This window comes from Tinamus guttatus, unplaced genomic scaffold, assembly GCF_059628265.1.
Source record: "Tinamus guttatus ecotype Peru unplaced genomic scaffold, ASM5962826v1 Tinamus_guttatus_pri_ptg000287l, whole genome shotgun sequence".
Taxonomy (NCBI): Eukaryota; Metazoa; Chordata; class Aves; order Tinamiformes; family Tinamidae; genus Tinamus; species Tinamus guttatus.
Window position 1 is genome coordinate 8,327,996 of NW_028288821.1, and position 17,966 is coordinate 8,345,961.

A 17,966-nucleotide genomic window follows, 5' to 3' on the forward strand; every position below is an offset into this window, starting at 1 on the left:
AGGACAGATAACAAGAGAATCCACTGAAACTGTTTCAGCTGCCTTGTCTGGTAAGTGTCCAGGACATGCTGGTGACAGTAAATTTTTAAATATTTAGAATTAATAACTAAAACTGAGTCAGGACTAAGAATCTTCTAACTTTGTTCTGATCAGGAAAAAAAAGTCATGTTCAGCTATAAGATGAGTACTATCATAAAAATTATATTTCAGAGAACCACTGTTAAAAGATAATTCTGCTCTTCAAATTAGGAGAGAGAATTAATAATTGAATCCAAAGACCTAGTTATATATTTGGTGGGTTTGTTTCCTAATAGAGAGAATGATTTGAACAGAAATCCATTAATTTTTTCAGTATTCCCATGCTAGTCCGATTCTGAGATTTTCCATTAAGTAGCAGTCATAATGGCATTAAACCACTTTAGCAGCAAAAACAGCACATAATTATCACTTTTAATTCAATCTTTTAGAGTGTGAATAGATTCTGTATATCACTAACAATTCACAGTCATAAAGAGATTTTTTTCTGCTCTTTCATAGCTGCTTTGCAGCCTCTTACCTAAAGATAACTGACCCAAACATGCATAATTTATTCTCATGAAAAAATCCTTAAATCCTAAAATAATTGAGTCCTAGCCCAGAGGAAAGGTGGTGTAGCAATCAGCTACTGGGAAAAAGGGCACTATTATCCACCTATCAGTATACCAGCAACTGAAACTGAGTGCAGTCTCAGGATTTAAATAATGCACATATTTAAAAGGGAAAAAAAAATCCACATGTAGAGGATAAAATACACGAATGCTCTATGGAAAAGATGAGGAGAAAGCGGACTACAGAGCATGTAACAATCCTTCCTCTGCCTCTCACCAGATCCCTTGTATTTACCCCGCGATCCGATTCCCTTGGGAATCGGGGAGTGCGATGTCTCCTCTCTGCATGCTGGCCCGAGTGGCAGGGACAAGTGCTCGTCCCCTGCCAGCAAAGGGCAGCTGGGACGGTGCAACCAGTGCAAGAGAGACAATATCCACTGGGCTGCGCAGCCCTGCCAGCACTGCAGAGCCGGGGGCAGAGCCGAGCGCTGTGGGCTCAGAAACCCCTTGGGTGCCTTTCTCCTAGGTCTCTCCTTATAGGATTACACCGTATCTGAGGGACCCCATTTAAGCACTGCAGTGCTGAAGAGCAGAGTGGTACCTTTTTATTTGTATACAAGATACATAAAGTAAACAAATGGCAGAGCTGAGGAGCACCGTGGCTGCGTTCCGGACAGCGGCGCCACTGCTCAAGGCTGCAGCGCAGGAGCTGCAGTAACGGAAGGCTGTGCGGGGCAGGGGGGCTAAGGGCAGCCCCCCGTTTCCAAGCCGAGCGGCAGGAGGGCAGGCAGCGCGGCAGGGCCGGCCATGGCGAGCCAGCCCTGCCAGCAAGGAGCCAGGGTCTGACAGTCGCTCCCTGCTCACGCCGCCTTCCCGAGAGGGAGAAGCCCCAGGCTCCCCGCTGCCCTCCAAGCTGCAGTCCCTGAGCAGCAGCAGCCCTTCCCACACACAGCAAACTCTAGCGCAGCGCTCAGCTACCAGGTGGGGATGGAGCAGTTCTTTCCGCATCCCAGGGCAGGCACAGGATGTTTGCAGCACATCTGCACCACACTAAATCACAGACCTACAGCTGCAGTGCAGGGCTCCAAGTTGCATCGTTAATATCTCCAGTTTGCTGAAAACACATGTATCTGGCAGACACCTCTGCTTTGCCTCTGCACACACAGCTTGGGACTCTCCTATTTCAACATCAGGAAAGAAAAACAAACGTCTACTTTGAGTAGCTCGTGCCTCAGACCCCTCTCTTTCCCTGGGGGATGAGGAGGCACATCAGCATTTGCTGCACAACGCATCTCATGGAAGGCAAGCACACACACACAAGCCTGTCAAACTCTGCTATTTCCTCCCTTCCTCTTGCTCCCCGTCCCTTAACAGGATAATGTCAACAGAACTCCAAAGGCTATTCCATCTATTTACAGTAACTCCTCACTCACCACAACCCTTTTTGCAACAAACACTGTGCCAGAAACACCTGCATCCTTGAGATGCTAGTAACAAAACTGAGACCAAGGTCTAAGTAAGATTTTTATCAGACCCTGGATCAGGATTTCTGTAATCCAAAATGTGGATCTAGTCCTGCTCTAGACCCAAGACTCCTCACCTGGACCTTGTCACTGCTGCTCAAAGCGATGCCACCCATCAGTGCCAGCTTAGCCCAGAACCCTCCGAGAGGCACCATTTTGTGCAGAAGCACCTTTCAAACACTGGAGCCTCACACTGAGGAAAACAAGTGCCTTCAAGGCGCAGTGAAACCATTTCATCACCCATTTTTTACTTTAAAACATGATTAAGGACCCATTCTTTTCAATAGAATTCTATTTTTCTGCTCCACATTTTTTTTTTCTTTGAAAGCTTGACAAAATAAGATTTCTTTACCCCTGGCTTTTTTTTCCTCTCCCTGTCTGTGTTTGATCAATAACGATTCTTTTTTTCCCCCCACCATGTTTCTGAGGGAGATGACATGAACACAGCTAGTTTCTATTCTCTTTCCCTTGTATTTGAGCATCGGAGCCATGCGCAGGGACGTCAGCTCTGCTCTGGGCATTGTCTTCACTAGTTCAATTCCAGCAGAACTGCTGGAGCTGGGAGGACTTTGGCATTCACCCAGCATAGCCAGAGAACAAGGTGGCTTTTACATTCAGCTGCCCACATTAAAACAGAAGGAATTATAAAACAGTTCAAAGTGAGCACAGTCCGAGTCCCACATCTTTTGCTTCTCATATATCTTTCTGTGCTTGAGGTCATCATTTAAATAATGCCATTTTCTACGTCAAGCCTTTCCTTGACTAGGCTCATGGATGAAAAAATGAGAGAAAAACATTTTAAAACTACTGTTTAACATAACTTAGCAACTTAATAGATCTAAAAGTTAAAAAAGCCTATTATGTATCATCCCCTACATACACAGGCTATAACATTTCATTCAGTAATGCTTGCACTTAGTCCAGCATTTGGAGAGAACACTTTTTCAAAAGTGAACACCTCAACCTGGGTATTAAAATTAATATTTAAAAAAGAAAAAGTACCTCTTGCTTTCTTCCTATGTCCAGTGCCTACCACTGTTGAACTGCCACAGGATGACATGAGGCTGCACACACTTGCTGAAGATGCACATGACCCACAAAGAGCCCATCTTTACTGCCCACCTCCTGCTCAAAGGCAGCTGCCGATCCTTATCACCACTTGGAGATAATGAAGTTCAGGTGCTCCCCTCTTCTCCTGGCCAGGCAGGTGATTGCTTCAAGCTGACTCACAACAACCAGGGTCTGCTGTGGTATTCCTCTTCAGTGCAGCTTGCATGGATTACAGATCTTGACTGTAAAACCAAACTGGAGAGAGGGATGGAGGGCAAAAATTCAGGAGGGCTAAAATTTAGCTCCAGAATCCATACTCACCCAAAAGAAATGCTGAGTAGCATCCTGTGAAGTCAATTAAAAAATGTGGCTCTACATGGCTGCTAATCAGGATCTCCATTCCATCGATTTGAGGTTCCAGAACAAGGATTCCCAAACTTCTTCTACAGACCTGAGGGGCCACAGTTTGTTTGATTATGCACAGCAAAACAGAGAAAGTACCAGGCAGGTAACAGAGCTGTGATACTATGGCCTCTTTGTAAAAGCTGCTCCCTGTCTGCATTTTCCTGCTAACTGTAGTGGGAGTTTGTCCATCAGTGAGCGTGTGTAAACCTGGCAGGATAACTGTGCTTGACCGTCTTTCTTCAATCTGTACTCCAACAGCTTCACAGCCCTTTGAGACGCATGGTGCAGGGGGTTGTGTGTATTAGGGGCTCCAGCACATCCTCAAAACACCTAAATGTGGCTGGCAGGAGAGCCCGAGCATTTCCACACCATTTTACTCCTTTTAACACCAATTTTGAGCACCACAGTAGCCGGAAAAGTCTTTTCAGATTTATAACATGTTTTACATGCTGCTTAAGCTTTCTCTTCACTGATCTGCTGCTGGATAAAAGCAATGTTGAAAATATATTAACATGACACTCAAAATCCACGGCTACATTAGTCATTCTGTCAGAGCCCTGGAAAGAACCTCACTGAAGTCAAGCAGGGAAACAATTTGTTGGAGCATCAACCAAAGCGGTAAGTTGCATCTCACCAAGATATTTCTAAATACATGATTGAGCAACTGCAGAAGCTATAAAAGCCACAGCTAGTGCTGCAAGGAGGGGATACATAACCACCTGATTCTTCCTATTTATACTTCAAAGGCAGCCAGGTGGGAAAAGAGGATGAGCGATGTTCCTTCAGGGTAGCAACAAGGCTCCCAGAACATACAAACTGACAGTATATTCCCCTCCACCATAGTGTGCAGGTGGGGATTAGTCCAACTGAATAGAATCATTCTGGAGATACCCTGAGCTAACCAGAATCACCATTTTGTAATCCCTGAACGGTTTCCAGGCCCAGAAGAGTCAGGCAATCAATGTTCTTAAGAACTTTTTGCCAAAGATTACATTGTTAAATCACGCTGTATGCAGTATAGCCACTAGCCTAGAAAGACTCCTAGCCTAGAAAGAAGCTTATCTGAATAATCGAAGCATCTGGGGAAGCCAGCTAGATGCCAAGGAATCCAGAACAGTCGAGTTGTAAATTGACTTGAATGAAATCCACTAGGTTCAGCGAACCAGGGATAAAAAAAAGAATTATATACCTTCCAGTATAGGCAAACCCCAGATGGGACTTTATCCTATATACACTACGTTGGCCTTGGGGCACACTGCAAATAACTAATAAAGGGGAAAAATCTGCAAAACCTTTTTTATAAGAGGCTGAAAAGGAGCTCCGAAAGAGAGCAAATTGTTGTTCCTGCCTGCCCCTTCCAGACAGATGGCGGTTCTAAGTTTTTGAGAGGTGATGTATACAAAGCAATTCTGACATACTTATTTCAACCTGGAGCTCAGGAATAGTTATTATTGAAGGAAAGGTTAGGGTAGGTTAGTAAAAAAAATGTTCTTGCTTTGCTCCTTAAACATTAACTAATCATATGTGTGTGCATTGTGCTCTATTCTAGGGGCAGGAAAACAACTGATATATACTGTTGTTATAGTGTGCCTCCAGCACTGAATATTGTACTGGTTTTAGAATGCAGGGCAATAAATCCAATAGGGGTCAGCAAATTTATCCTGGGTACGGTTTAAGGCCGGTTCCTTCTTTCATTTGCTGTCCTGCCCCATTCATGTACCTTCTTATTTAAGACCAGTGAGTTTGTGACAGAAAATTAAACTGCCTTCCTAGCTAGTCACGTAAATACGTTCTGAAAGATTCAGAAGAGGAATATAGTAAACGGAATGCTAACCAACCTCCGCAATCGCTATTTTGCTGGTACAGCTCGCTAGCAAAGAGGGGAGCAGCCCTTGGCTTTTCTCGGTATTTCAGGCTTGGGAGTCTGTTTTTACTCCACGCTGACCGACAAATTCAGCGCGGAAGGAGCTGCAAGCCGTCCCTGCCCACGAGGTGGCAGCGTTTCTCTGCCTGTGCTTCTCTCCTGCAGTGAATTTGCTACGAGCCCCGCAGCTCGGGCTCGTTCATCTCCGTGGCAGCCACTTTGCGGGCAGCGAGCTGGGGGTGCGGGCCGCACTTCACACGTCTGCTCAAGCCACAAGGACACCCCGAGGCCGCCTCCCGCCCGCAGCTCCCTCACGGGCCCTGCCGGCGCGGCCTGGCCGGGACCAAGGGGATGCCCGTGAGCAGCGCGGGGCGGCCCCTCGCCGCGGGCCAACGCGCCGGGCGCCCTCGGGGTGAGGCGGGCACCGACTGCGCCCAGGGCAGCGCCGGGCGCGCGGGGGGGTGCAGGCCGCCACGACGGCGGGGAGCAGCCGCACCGGCAGCGTAAACGGCGGCCACGGGGCGGCAGCGGCGGCTCCGCGGCGGCCGCGGGCGGTGCTGGGGGCGGCGCTGCGGGGCGGCCCCGGGGCGGGCGGAGGGACGGGACGGCGGCCCCACAAGATGGCGGCCGCGCGGGGGCGGGCGGCACCGCGGCGCTTCCGGGGCGGCGCTGCGGGTGTCGGTTCCGGCGAGTGCCGGGCCGCGGGGCGGCGACGTGGCGGCTCCAGCGCCGGTGGAAACGGCCCCTGATTCGTTTTGTTCCGTTTTCTTTCCTCCCCTTTTCTCCGCCGCTCCTCAGCACGGCCCGGCGAGCAAGCCCCTGAGCGGCCGTGAGGCGGGCAGAGGCCCGTCCCGCTGGCGGCAGCGCTTCCCAACGGCCGCCGCGCGCCCGAGGACGCGATGACTTCGGAAAGCGGCTCCTTCGTGAAGGGGCTGGTGCTGGGCGGCATCTTCTGCGCCCTGGTCACGCTGCTGGGACACGTGCGCCTGGGCCCCGGCCCCCGCCAGCACGAGCATCACCACCTGCAGGCGCCCAACAAGGAGGACGTGCTCAACCTGTCGGAAGGGGAGCGCATGGAGCTCAGCCGCACCATCCGCGTCTACTGCATCATCCTGGTGCGGCCCAAGGACCTGGGCCACTGGGCTGCTGTGAAGGAGACGTGGAGCAAGCACTGCGACCAGGCCGACTTCTTCAGCTCCGAGAACGTGAAGGTGTTCGACTCCGTCGTCCTCGACACGAGCGACATGTGGGTGATGATGAGGAAAGCCTACAAAATAACTTACGAGCGCTATAAAAATGAGTTCAACTGGTTCTTCCTCGCACACCCGACAACGTTTGCCATTATTGAGAATCTCAAGTATTTCTTGCTGAAAAAAGACCCCTCACAGCCCTTTTATATAGGTCACACTGTGAAATCTGGTGACCTTGAATATGTAGATGGTAATGGAGGAATTGTCTTAAGTATTGAATCACTAAGACGACTTTCCACCGTTTTTGAGGACACCGACAAGTGTCCAGAGCAAGGCGGAATGATTTGGAAACTTTCCGAGGATAAACAGCTCGCCGTCTGCCTGAAGTACACGGGAGTGTTTGCTGAAAACGCAGAAGACTCGGAAGGAAAAGATGTCTTCAACACCAAATCAGTCGGTGCCCTCATTAAAGAGGCCATGTCCAGCCACCCGGACCAAGTGGTCGAAGGCTGCTGCTCGGACATGGCCATCACCTTCAGCGGCCTGGCCCCCAACCACATGCACGTGATGATGTACGGGGTGTACAGGCTCAGGCCCTACGGCCACACTTACAACGACGCCCTGGTCTTCTTGCCGCCTCCGGGTTCAGACAATGATTGAGGTCCCCTCGGACAACATGTCACTGTGAAGGGAGCCCTTCTTGGGACATGCATCTGGACAGACATTCAGTTTTTGGATCAGGTGGTACTGATGAACACTTTTGCACAGTGGTTTGGCAAAGTTTTACATTTTAAAAGTGGAAAGGAGAACTTTTTTCTAAGTCTTTTATACAGAAATGCTTATGGCTTTTGACAGTGCTGGACTGAAATGATGAAGGAGGTGTTAATGTTTGTGATAAAGGAAATTAAATTTATAGGGGGTGTTTATATATGTAAATATTTATTAATGAAAACTCAAGCAGACAGTCTACCGCTACAAATATATTTTTGCAGAATTTTGATCCTTTGATTCTTTCAGGCATTTCTAGAATGTCTTTATATCTTTCTAAGCTGTACCAATAAAACTGACTACAGATTCGTTATCAGAGGTTTACTTTAAGCTACTTCCATTTCATTAACCTAAAAATTCTTTACCAAAAAAAAAAAAAGCATTGTGCTCTTCTCAAGAATCACATAGCAGCAAAAGAATCAACTTACGATATTGCACATACTACTATCTACTCTCAGGGGGACCGCAACCAAGGGTGCATATAGATGGGAAGTTTATATAGTTATATATAAGTTTAAGAAAGTATATCAAGTGCCACCTTAAACCTAAAACTGGGGTATTTGGGCTGCAGTAAAAATCAAGCTCTGCACTCTGTTTTGGGGAGCATGATGAGAAACCAAGCAAGCTTTCTTTGCCCTAGGCACTAACACCTACAGTGCTGAGCTGAAATCGTGGATTCTCCACTATTACTTGATGCTGTCCTAACACACAATTAAAAAGGGTTCCCTCTATGAAATGCTTTAAACTCACAGCTTCCCCCCTGCCCCCCCCCCCAAAAAAAAAAAATAGGCACTAGTGCCAATATGCTTCTACTTATAGAAAAGTGGAGGGGGGAAAGTACTTGAGCAATGAGCAATGAAAAGACATGTGTCTTGTGATGGAAAAATTTCTCAAGAAAAATCTCATGGCTTCTTCTCTACACAAGCTTGAGCTATGCTGGTTGTGCAGCAGTGGCTCCTCTCACCTTATGTCCAATTTTTTTTTAAACAGACGAGCAGGAAGCAAGCAGGGTTATAGAACAACCTTAACAAACTTTAAAAGTGACCTTTGGACTTTCATTCTTAAGTGACCAAAAGAAAGATAAGCAAAATCAAATAAATATTAACAGGGCTAGGTGGCCTGTTAACACAGGAGTAATTGTGCATTTTAAGTTTTGCTTGATATATAAGCATATTAAAATTCAGGTCTATTAGATTTCACTCGTGTTAGTGGCGCTAGTAGTATTACAAGGAAGAAGCTGCTTAGCTGTCAATGAAAGTGTAGAATACAAATGTATTTACAGATATTTTCAACACCAAACAGCAGCGTACCCTTGCACTCTCAAGCCTTTCCTTGAGAGTGATTCAAAATAGATAATTGCACAACAAAGCAAGAGGCAAAACTCCAGTGCCCTTTTTTTTAAAAAAAAAAGGAAATAAATGCATTTGAAAGTGCACTAAAAGTTTTAGATAAATTACTACTACAAGTGGCAATGAACAAACTTCAATAAGTTTACTCCATTTAAAATTCACCTAGATGACCTATACATTTCAAGGTTTAAGGAGAGTCCTGAAACTGTAAACTGCCTCTAGGAGCATTACAGGCACTGTTACTATTACAGAATCCCTTAAACACACAGGGAGGTACAGATACTAGTTTACAACACCTTTAGCAGACCTTCTGTGGTATCTCCTTTAATCTTCAACTGCAGGGAAATACACAGTTGTGAAATGGCTGCTTCAGACCTGATGAGAATAACACTGTTTATCTTGATGGTGACAAATCCCTCGTTCTCTACAGGAAAGACAGCCAAGCAAGCTCTTGTGCTGATTCCCCACCGAGCTAACAAGGAACACATTTACAGCAGTCTTTAAACTGCAGATAAGTGCTCACCAGCATTCCAAAGGGAAGGTCTGACTGAACTTCCTTTTCCTGGGACACTACTGTAACAATCAGCTTAACCTGTGTATTCCTACATTAGTAAACAGCTATATAGCCTGTCATTTTCTGTTCAGATGTTATAAACCTTTGCAGGGAGAAAAAAAAAATAGCACAGATTAGGTAATACATCACATCTTCCCTGTTGTAACTTGCCTTTCGGACCAGACTGAGAAGACCTCTGCACTGGGTTCTGCAGTGGTCATAGTGCAGGGAAATGAAACGTGCAGAACAGCACTGAGACTGCATGCACAATACAGCCCTGTCATTAACAAAACACAGTGTTAGAACAGAGGCTTGAAACATTAATAAATGCTTCCAGAGACAGAGTGGTGAGTGGTAACCTTGAAGTTTCCTTACTTTATTAAACGATTCCACGGCACAGGCTGTTTTCCACACGCACAGCTCTGGGTATGCGGTCCCTGCCCAGAGGCGGGCTGGCTGGACAAGCACAGTGCTCCTCAGCTGGCACTGCAGACACAGCGTGTGTGGCAGTGTGCACAAACCAACGTCTCTTCTGCAGCTCCACCTGAAGAAGAAACTCCTGGCTACATTGATAACCACACTTGCTATCATGCCTTTGTTAAGCAGCAATTTTGTTTCTGCTCCTAAGATACGAAGGCAAATAAGGAGTAGAGCATCAGGCACTGATTGGCACGTATTCCGTTTGGTGCATGCCCACCATTACCATGAGTTCCACTGTAAGGAGTGATATCAGACAGTGTCAGCAGGTAGAAACTCAAACATATATGTTCTTTAGATATGAACTAGCAAAAAAGAATTTATAGTTCACAAACTATCTTAAGTTCATCAATCCTATGCAGATAGATGCATCTTAAAAAGAGAAAATTCTGAAGTAAAAAAAAATGAAGTTAATGCTGTTAATAAATTAGATTAAAAATAACCCTTTTTTAAAAAAAGATGTTTCTATTTTCAGTAAACAGGTAGACTAAAGAGATGTTATTCAGAAACAAAAACCCTAAAGTGTCAGTTGTATAAGCTGTATTAATTATATTTCATAAATGCTTTACATTACTGTTAGAAGAGCATAAAATGTAAACATTTCTTGGCTTTTTCACCTTCTTAGTTTGAAACATTCTACTCAGACCATGAGTGATCTTTCCGTCAGATATCTTCAATGACTGAAGACTTGGGTTTAAGACAAAACAAGTAAGAACTATAACAAAAAACCCTAGAAAACTATTATAGCCTAACAGTACTTTCGCATTCACTTGATTTATTTAGCATAGCCACAGAACAAAGTAATTTGTACATTCAGTCACATTAAAAAACAGAAGGAATTACAAAGCAGTCCACATTTAATCTAAGTGCATTCCTTTGGAGTAACACAGTTCCTTTTGTTTCACTTGTACGTCTTCATATGCCAAAGGCCATCATTTAAATAATGAATATTTTCAATACCAATCCCTTTGTTGACCTTCTCACTGTAGAAAAAGATATAGAAGCATGAGTCAGTTACGTTAAACACTAAAGCAGTAAAAAGACAATAGTTAAAGTGAAAATATAGTATTTATCAATTGAATAGGCAGAATCTATCATCCCTAGTGTCATAATATCACACAGGGGATATAGAAGAAACAACATTTGTTATTACACGTAACCATATTGCTGTATGACATTTCCTTCCAGGCTGTCAGCAACTACACACCAGTATTTTTTTTTTTTAAACTGGTTCTTTGTGGAAGGCAGTTCCTCACACAATCCTTCTGCTACTTTGTTAACAGTTTCATTCCTCTATCCTATTAGTCCAGCAGCTGCAAGCACCCTGCAAGCAACACTGGAAAGCAGAATGTGACAAGTTCTGGTTCTAGATGTGCCACTGAATCAACACTGGCCGTCTGCTTTGCTGCTCCTTGCAGGACATCTAGCTGCTTCGCAGAGAACTGCAAACACTACATTTGCACACTAAGGACTTGCTACATGTTACAGTAGTTGGAGATCATCCCTCAAACTTTTGTAAACATGGTCTGCTGCAGCTCCACGGGATTTGTGTTCATCTTTTCTCCATCAGACTAGCGCATGGGAGTCTAGCTTCAACACAATAAGCAAGACCTTCTGAGGCTGAGAACAGGTTTCATTCTCCTGCACATCATTTATTGCATTTGCACTAGAACACTCCATTACCCTGACAACTTGCTCAAGAGTAAACAGGAGAATAAAAAAAAAAAAAAAAAAAGGCTTACTGGAAATAACTAACATGATGCTTTATACTCCAAACTGCAGAAATCACACAATCTCAGGTTTTAGTTTTAGAGTATACTATGCAAAACATTATTCTAACAGACTACACAGATAAGTATCATTCCATTTTCTTCTCCATGCATTTTTTCCCCTCTTCATTTTATACTGCTTCTCAGAGGAAGTGGCTATTAGGCTGCTGAATCTGAACATGGGATCAGGATTAGAGATATTCCAGCCCTGCAGTGATATGAACAGGCCACACATGTCAGGACACAAGTAGCTATTCTGAGCCTTTTGAAGGGACTAAGAGCATCCTGAGGACTGTATGAGCTCCTCAGTAGCTGAAGCAGATCCAAATCCATGTGGCCACTGCCCTGCTCTGCCCTTGTCCTCACTGACACTCTCCCTTGTGCTCCCCTTACCATCTACGTCAGAGCAGTGACCCCAGGCAGGAGATGACCCAGCTGACAATTAGCCTCAAGAAGAGTGACTTGTTTTCATCCTGGTCACCTTTCTCACACGCTGGAAGGGGCTGGGACCAAAGCAGGCTAGACCTGCTGGGGGAAACTTGCATCTTACTGCTACAAGTCACAGAATTTTTTAAAAAAATAAAATAATAATAAAATAATAATAAAAAAAAACACAAAAGGATTTAGTTTAGTCCTGTTAACTTAGCATTTTGAATGCTAAGGACAATTAGCATCCATTGCCTTCTAATTAACATCCTCTTGGCCTTCTCAGGCAATTTTCACTTGATATTTATCCCTTGGATGAGCATTTCACAAGTAGCTTAGCTAAGCTATTATACATGTCAGGCAGGAATGCTGCATGGGCGAATAAGGCAAAGACAGACAGAAGGTCACAGAGAAAAGCCTGGCTGGTCGACCAAGAGCCAGCAGGACTTTAATCTCTGCTATCCCTGCAAACAAAAGCACTTCAGTGTTTTCAGCCCCTCAATTCAAATGGCATCTCTTGCTCAGTCCTGCTGGTAACTACTCCATGTAGGCTCCACTTTTGTTCAATTGCTGAATAAGAATTGTTCAGCAAGATCTTTGAAAGAATACAATCAGTGAGGAAGAAATATTAACATTCAAGGGCATTGCTCATGTGTGTTTTAAAATCCATATTCACATAAAAGAGCTGTTTTGATTCCATTTGGTAGATAAATGAGTAAGGAAGATACTCTCTTCTTTTCCAGATTGAATATTAACCAACAGACTGAAGGTCTAAATAAATTCTGTATTTGAAAGAAGTGTGCTGCAACAGTGATTCAGTACCTTGGCAGTGCTGCTTCTATACCAAACTAACAAAGGAATTATGACACAGGACAGCTAATATTTCAATTTTTTAAGATACTTACATATCCTCAGCTGACATCTTCATTACTCCCACACATAATGCATGCTGCTTTCCCTCTGCCATTATTGCCTACAAATCACTGCTAAGGAAAATAGATTTTTTTTTTAAACTATTACAGAAAAATAAAAGCAATAACATTAGAGAAAAATGGCTTCTCAAAAAGTATCAAAATGCCCAGTTGAACTTTGCCCTTCTGGTAATTCTAGAGCACTAGATTTTAGGGATAAACAAAATAACATTCAATATTTAACAGATGAATAACCAAGCACAGAACATAAAACATTCGTGATGTTCAAACAGCAATTACCTTAAGAAAAGTGTGTGTGTATATATGTCTATCAGCACTACACTTGATTTCCTCCTTTGTGCCAAACAAGGAGATGATAGTGCCTCCCTTTTACAACAGGGTTGTAACTACACAGAGGTCTATTTTAGATACCAAGGTAGAGGACTAGGAAAAAAAAATACCTCGAAGAAGTATTGAAATCAGCTGTGTCTTTTGTAATGCTCAACAACATGAGATGCTAACTGCTAATCTTTCCCTACAGCGTCCGAGTAACAACAAAAGCAGCAGGGTCTGGGATTATCGAGGCTGCTTTTGCTCCTAGTTCCTTTCCCAGTAAGATAATAGGCGGACTGAATTAGAATACACAAGTCCATCAGACGCACGGAGCAAAGTTCTGAATACAGCAAAATTTAGCACCAACCTCTCTTCAAATTCAGTCAGAACAGGACCAAGTTCTTCTACAATTGTAGAGGTAGAAGACTAAGGGGAGGGGGGAGCACAGATTCTACTGTACCTCATTTCTTTGCATAATTCTGCATAAACTCACAAATGGGCTCCACCTGCCCATTAAATCAGTGGGAGAAGCAGCAACAGTTATTCTCAGCTTGGAACACCACAATAAGTAGAAAGAATTAAGAACAATGTTACCTTGCTAAGTAACATCACATTATCTGCATCTCTTTTCAGGTTATTAGTTATTCTGTGAAATACTGCAACAACCCAGAGTAATTTGGACTACAATCAGCTGAGAGAACACAAAAATTCATTCATCTCGCAGCAAGCAGCAATTCCTCATTAAAGGATACAACAACTGTATCAATGGCAGCAGGGTAAAGTTTTGCTCCAGGAGATGTCAGGCCAGGACACATTATATTTGCTCCACTTAGTACAAATTTAATCGCTCCTTTATCGACCTGCTGATGTGGCAGAATAAATGGATCTAGGAGGGGAAAAACACAGCATTACAATTAATACGTTACGATTAAGATGACAATATGAACAACTCCTGACCACTTCAGGTTGTAAGGGGCAGATAGTTGTTTCTGTAACTCCTGACTCCATCTACCAGAGCTCCTGGGCACAATACTGTTCCCAAAGGGCAGCAGTTCTGCTTTCACTGCTCACATCTTTTTTCCTCAGAACCAAAGATTAACCAAAAACTAAGCCTCCTGAAAACATCTGCAGCCTCTACACAGAGCAGCAACTTCAATAACCTTTCACAAATTAAAACAAGCACTTAAGTGCCCACATGCAACAAGCCTTGAATTCCCCAAGCTACAGGTATAACCTCTTAAAAATATAATTTAATGCTAATATGACAAAAAAGGCAAAAGACTTAAGTTTTCAAGGCTGACTGTCAGCCCTCACAGCTATTCCTCAAGTGTTCACAACTGCTTGAACTGTACCAAACAGCTTTAAAACATAGGAATCTGACTGAGTATCTTCTTTAGCAAGACCTGAGCTCATCAGAACCACCGCAACACCATCAAGAACAGCAATAAGTTCTATGAAGTTAAAACCATGCAGTATAAAATCTTGAAGAAGCATAATAATAAAACACAGACTGATAATTAAAGAATGTTTTTGTAGAAAGAACCTAGAAGCATTTGAAGACAACAAAGACAAGAAAAAAAAAAAAAAAAAAAAAAAAAAGGAGGAAGGGGTTAGAGAACATCGCAACAATAAAAATATATAGCATGGGGCAACAGGCCCAACAAGAAGAAATTTAGACTCAGTCTTAGGGAAAACTCTCCCAAGAATTTTTATTGCACTTTAATTCTTTAAATTATTTTGCAATTGCAATTTAATTCTTTTTTTTTTTTTTTTTTTTTTTTTTTTTTTTTTTTTTTTTTAAGTCTGGGCTGATTAACATCTTCCATTGCAATAATTCTGGAAAACAGAAGCAAACATAGAAAAACATATATGCAGCTGAAATATCAAAGCAATACAGTACATCATCTAACCCCAATCTTATCCTTAAGATCTAATCTGGAAATTGTATATGCACGTAAAAAAGTTCTTTTTAATTCAATAATACAGATGTCTTACTGATTCATCCACTTACTCTTTCACCTCCCTCCCAGAACTGTCCTCAGAAAAACTTACATTTGTGGAGTAACCTCAGTGTTGGGTAAAAAATCCCTTCTCTTTGCCTGAAGAACAGCAACTCCCCATTCACAGTGAGGATTTCTATATGTTCATGACTGCAAGACAAAAAAAGATATTTGAATAACTGATTAACTCTTTGATATTTTAAGTGAAATACTTTAGTTTATTCAGTTCAGTCAGTTCATTCTATCTTAGCATCTGGGAGATAGTAAACTAAGAGGAAAAAAATGGAACAAAAAAGATATCCTGTAGTATGCTCTATTCTTCAACATTTGCCCCCTGCACATTTTCTTCCTGTCAAAAAAAGATATGCGGAAAAACATCCAGCAATGCTCAAGCTGTTTTTCCATATCCTCCCACCCCCAATTCCATATAGGGGGAATGCAGGGGAAATATATGTATATATACACACACAAACATACTACACCCTGTATTTAAAAAAGAAATGACAATCACATTAAAAAAAAAATCTAATCATGTAAGAAAATGTAAAGTTGGTTAATAATAATAATAACAGTGCAGCAGAGGCTATCCAAATAAGTTTGAGCTTTTGTAGCCATAAAGCTGAAAGCTTCACTTGACAGACTGATAGCTGAGGAGCCCCTCAATGTGCTGCACGTGTGTTCACTACTAAGTGATATTTTGAATCTCTTCAAGCATCCTCCTAACAGCCAAAAGCACACACAAACTTTATGGTTTGGTCATAACATACATATAAGAAATGATACACATTTCTCAAAAACATTCAATTAATTTACCATCAAAAAGGGAGCACACAGACAAAGCAAGCTAAATACCATAAAAGCACAGGTTCGGAGAAGGAAAAACAAACAAACAACAACAACTTACCATCTTACTATTTTGACGGGGTCTTTCTTTGGCATAATCTGGTTTAGCCATGGTTCAATAACAGGAAACTGATCTATCAGCTGATTCTTAATACCTTTAATAACCGATGTCTTCAGCTGGATGCAGTTTGATACATTCTCCTTTTCATCAAATCTATCAAATCAGAGAGAATATTAAAAAAAAAAAAAGGCAGAATTTACTGCCCAAGAGAGGCCACACCCGAGCTGCACGTTAAGAAATGCAGGTAACCTGCCTGCAGGATGTCACAGTTGCCCAACCTCAAGGCTCAGGGACTGTTTAGGGGGCTTAATTTGGCCCCTGAGCCACTGGACTGGAGTCGGGGGGAAAGGCGGAAAGAAACGTTTCACTAGCAGCCTGGTTTCACCTCAGAACTTCGCGCACACTCATAAAGAGTTTTTACTGCTCTTTAAGCTACTTAACGACCCCCACTTAAATGAATGAATAAGTAAATGGATGAATAGGAATAAAACCAGCCCCGAGACGGCCCGGCCAAAGTCGAGGGCCCGGGGGCAGCGCCCCGGGCCCGGGGGCAGCGCCGTGGGCGCCCGCGACCCCGCAGAGGCCGAAGCGGCGCCAGGCCGGAGCCCGGGGCCTGGAGCACGGGGCCCGGTGCAGCGGCGGCCCCGGCGGCGGGTGCAGCCCCGGCCCGAGCCCCCCGCACGCTCGCCCCGGGCAGGGCGGCGGGGGTGGCGCTCCCGCACTCACTTCTTGAACATCCTGGGGGCGGCGGGGGCCGGGCGGGCGGCGCGGGCGGGCGGGCGGCAGCTCCTCACACGAGGCTCCCGCCCCGGCCCTCCCTCCGCGCCAGCCGGAAGCGCCGCGCGCTTTACGGCCCGTCGCGCGCTCGCGGCGCGCGCAGCCTCCGCGGCGGGGACTACCGCTCCCAGCGGCGCGCGCGGCGCCCCGCGCATGCGCGGTCACCTCCCACCGCCGCGCGCGCCCAACGGTCGCCCCCTGCTGGCCCGCGGCGGCTCCGTGAGGTAACGGCCTCGCGCGCCGCGGTCACTGAAAACCCTGCGCGAGAACAGAATTCCCACTTGCCTTTTCAGGAGTCGAAACTCAAATTCTCAGGAAAACTGGGAAAAAAAAAAAAAGAGAAATTCACACCAGACACCCCAGCACCCTGCAGTCGCCTGTATTTATCTACATTCTTTTAACCAGAAAAGCCTGTCTGCATACTTTTGGCTATGACACAACTGCTTTAAAACTCAGCAGATACCAATGAGTATATCAAAGGGAAACATTTTATTGTGATTTCTCATTGCTGGTCAGCGCAATGTTAAAACATTTGCATTTACCAGCAAGCTGCACAGTTCAGATAATCACATAGAGGCTAGTGTGAAAGGGTGAAAAAGTCTGATCTACCTCTCCACCAAAATAAGATCTGTTCCTGCATTGAACATCAGTGCTTATTTTCTACCTAAACTTCCAGTCAGTTGCATTAGGCCAGTAAACTCTACAAAAGAAATAGTAAAAATCTTTTTTCCTGACTCATGCACACACCCAAATTATTTTTCTTTCTTCACAGTCCGTAAAAATTACTTTGTTCCGCAGCAGGCTACATCTCACCTGGGCTGCCAACACATTGCTCTCCTCATCCCAGTATGTTCTCAAGCTCCCTCACAATAAACTACCTGGAGGACCTGATTTACCCCAAAGCTGTAATCAACCCTGTCGCCCCTCAAATAGGAGGGTAGAGCAGCCCAGGGAGCAGGTTCAGAGAGCTCCATCTCTTCGGCAAAGGATGGGGGACTTGTGAGCAGGGCTGCAGCCGAGGCCCTCTGCAGAGAGCGAGAGGCAGCCTGACTTCAAACCTGGCATCGCCCTATTAAGAAA

The 17,966-nt window shown here is 44.3% G+C and overlaps 2 protein-coding genes across 2 annotated transcripts; one reads left to right on the plus strand and one right to left on the minus strand.

Annotated features, from left to right (window-relative positions):
- The first annotated feature begins 6,311 nt into the window (after positions 1-6,311).
- C1GALT1C1 (C1GALT1 specific chaperone 1) lies at positions 6,312-7,485 on the plus strand. The gene has a single exon (XM_010226588.2). The coding sequence runs from the start codon at positions 6,329-6,331 to the stop codon at positions 7,277-7,279; it is 951 nt and encodes a 316-aa protein (XP_010224890.2). The 5' UTR covers positions 6,312-6,328; the 3' UTR covers positions 7,280-7,485.
- Positions 7,486-10,524: 3,039 nt separating this feature from the next.
- MCTS1 (MCTS1 re-initiation and release factor) lies at positions 10,525-16,878 on the minus strand. The gene is made up of 6 exons (XM_088527556.1): positions 16,836-16,878; positions 16,110-16,262; positions 15,258-15,355; positions 13,958-14,091; positions 12,867-12,934; positions 10,525-10,749 (listed from the first exon to the last, which is right to left on the minus strand). Exons 1-6 carry the CDS (start codon positions 16,844-16,846, stop codon positions 10,668-10,670), a joined length of 546 nt encoding a protein of 181 aa, XP_088383682.1. The 5' UTR covers positions 16,847-16,878; the 3' UTR covers positions 10,525-10,667.
- Between the last annotated feature and the right edge of the window lie 1,088 nt (positions 16,879-17,966).

Excerpts from the sequence above, each read along its gene's own strand:
- C1GALT1C1 (XM_010226588.2), top strand. The coding sequence starts at position 6,329 with ATGACTTCGGAAAGCGGCTCCTTCGTGAAGGGGCTGGTGCTGGGCGGC.
- MCTS1 (XM_088527556.1), bottom strand. Across the intron at positions 15,356-16,109 it reads CCCGTCAAAATAGTAAGATG|TCATGAACATATAGAAATCC; the intron begins GTAAGTTGTTGT and ends TTTGTCTTGCAG. Across the intron at positions 14,092-15,257 it reads ACTGAGGTTACTCCACAAAT|ATCCATTTATTCTGCCACAT; the intron begins GTAAGTTTTTCT and ends TTCCCCTCCTAG.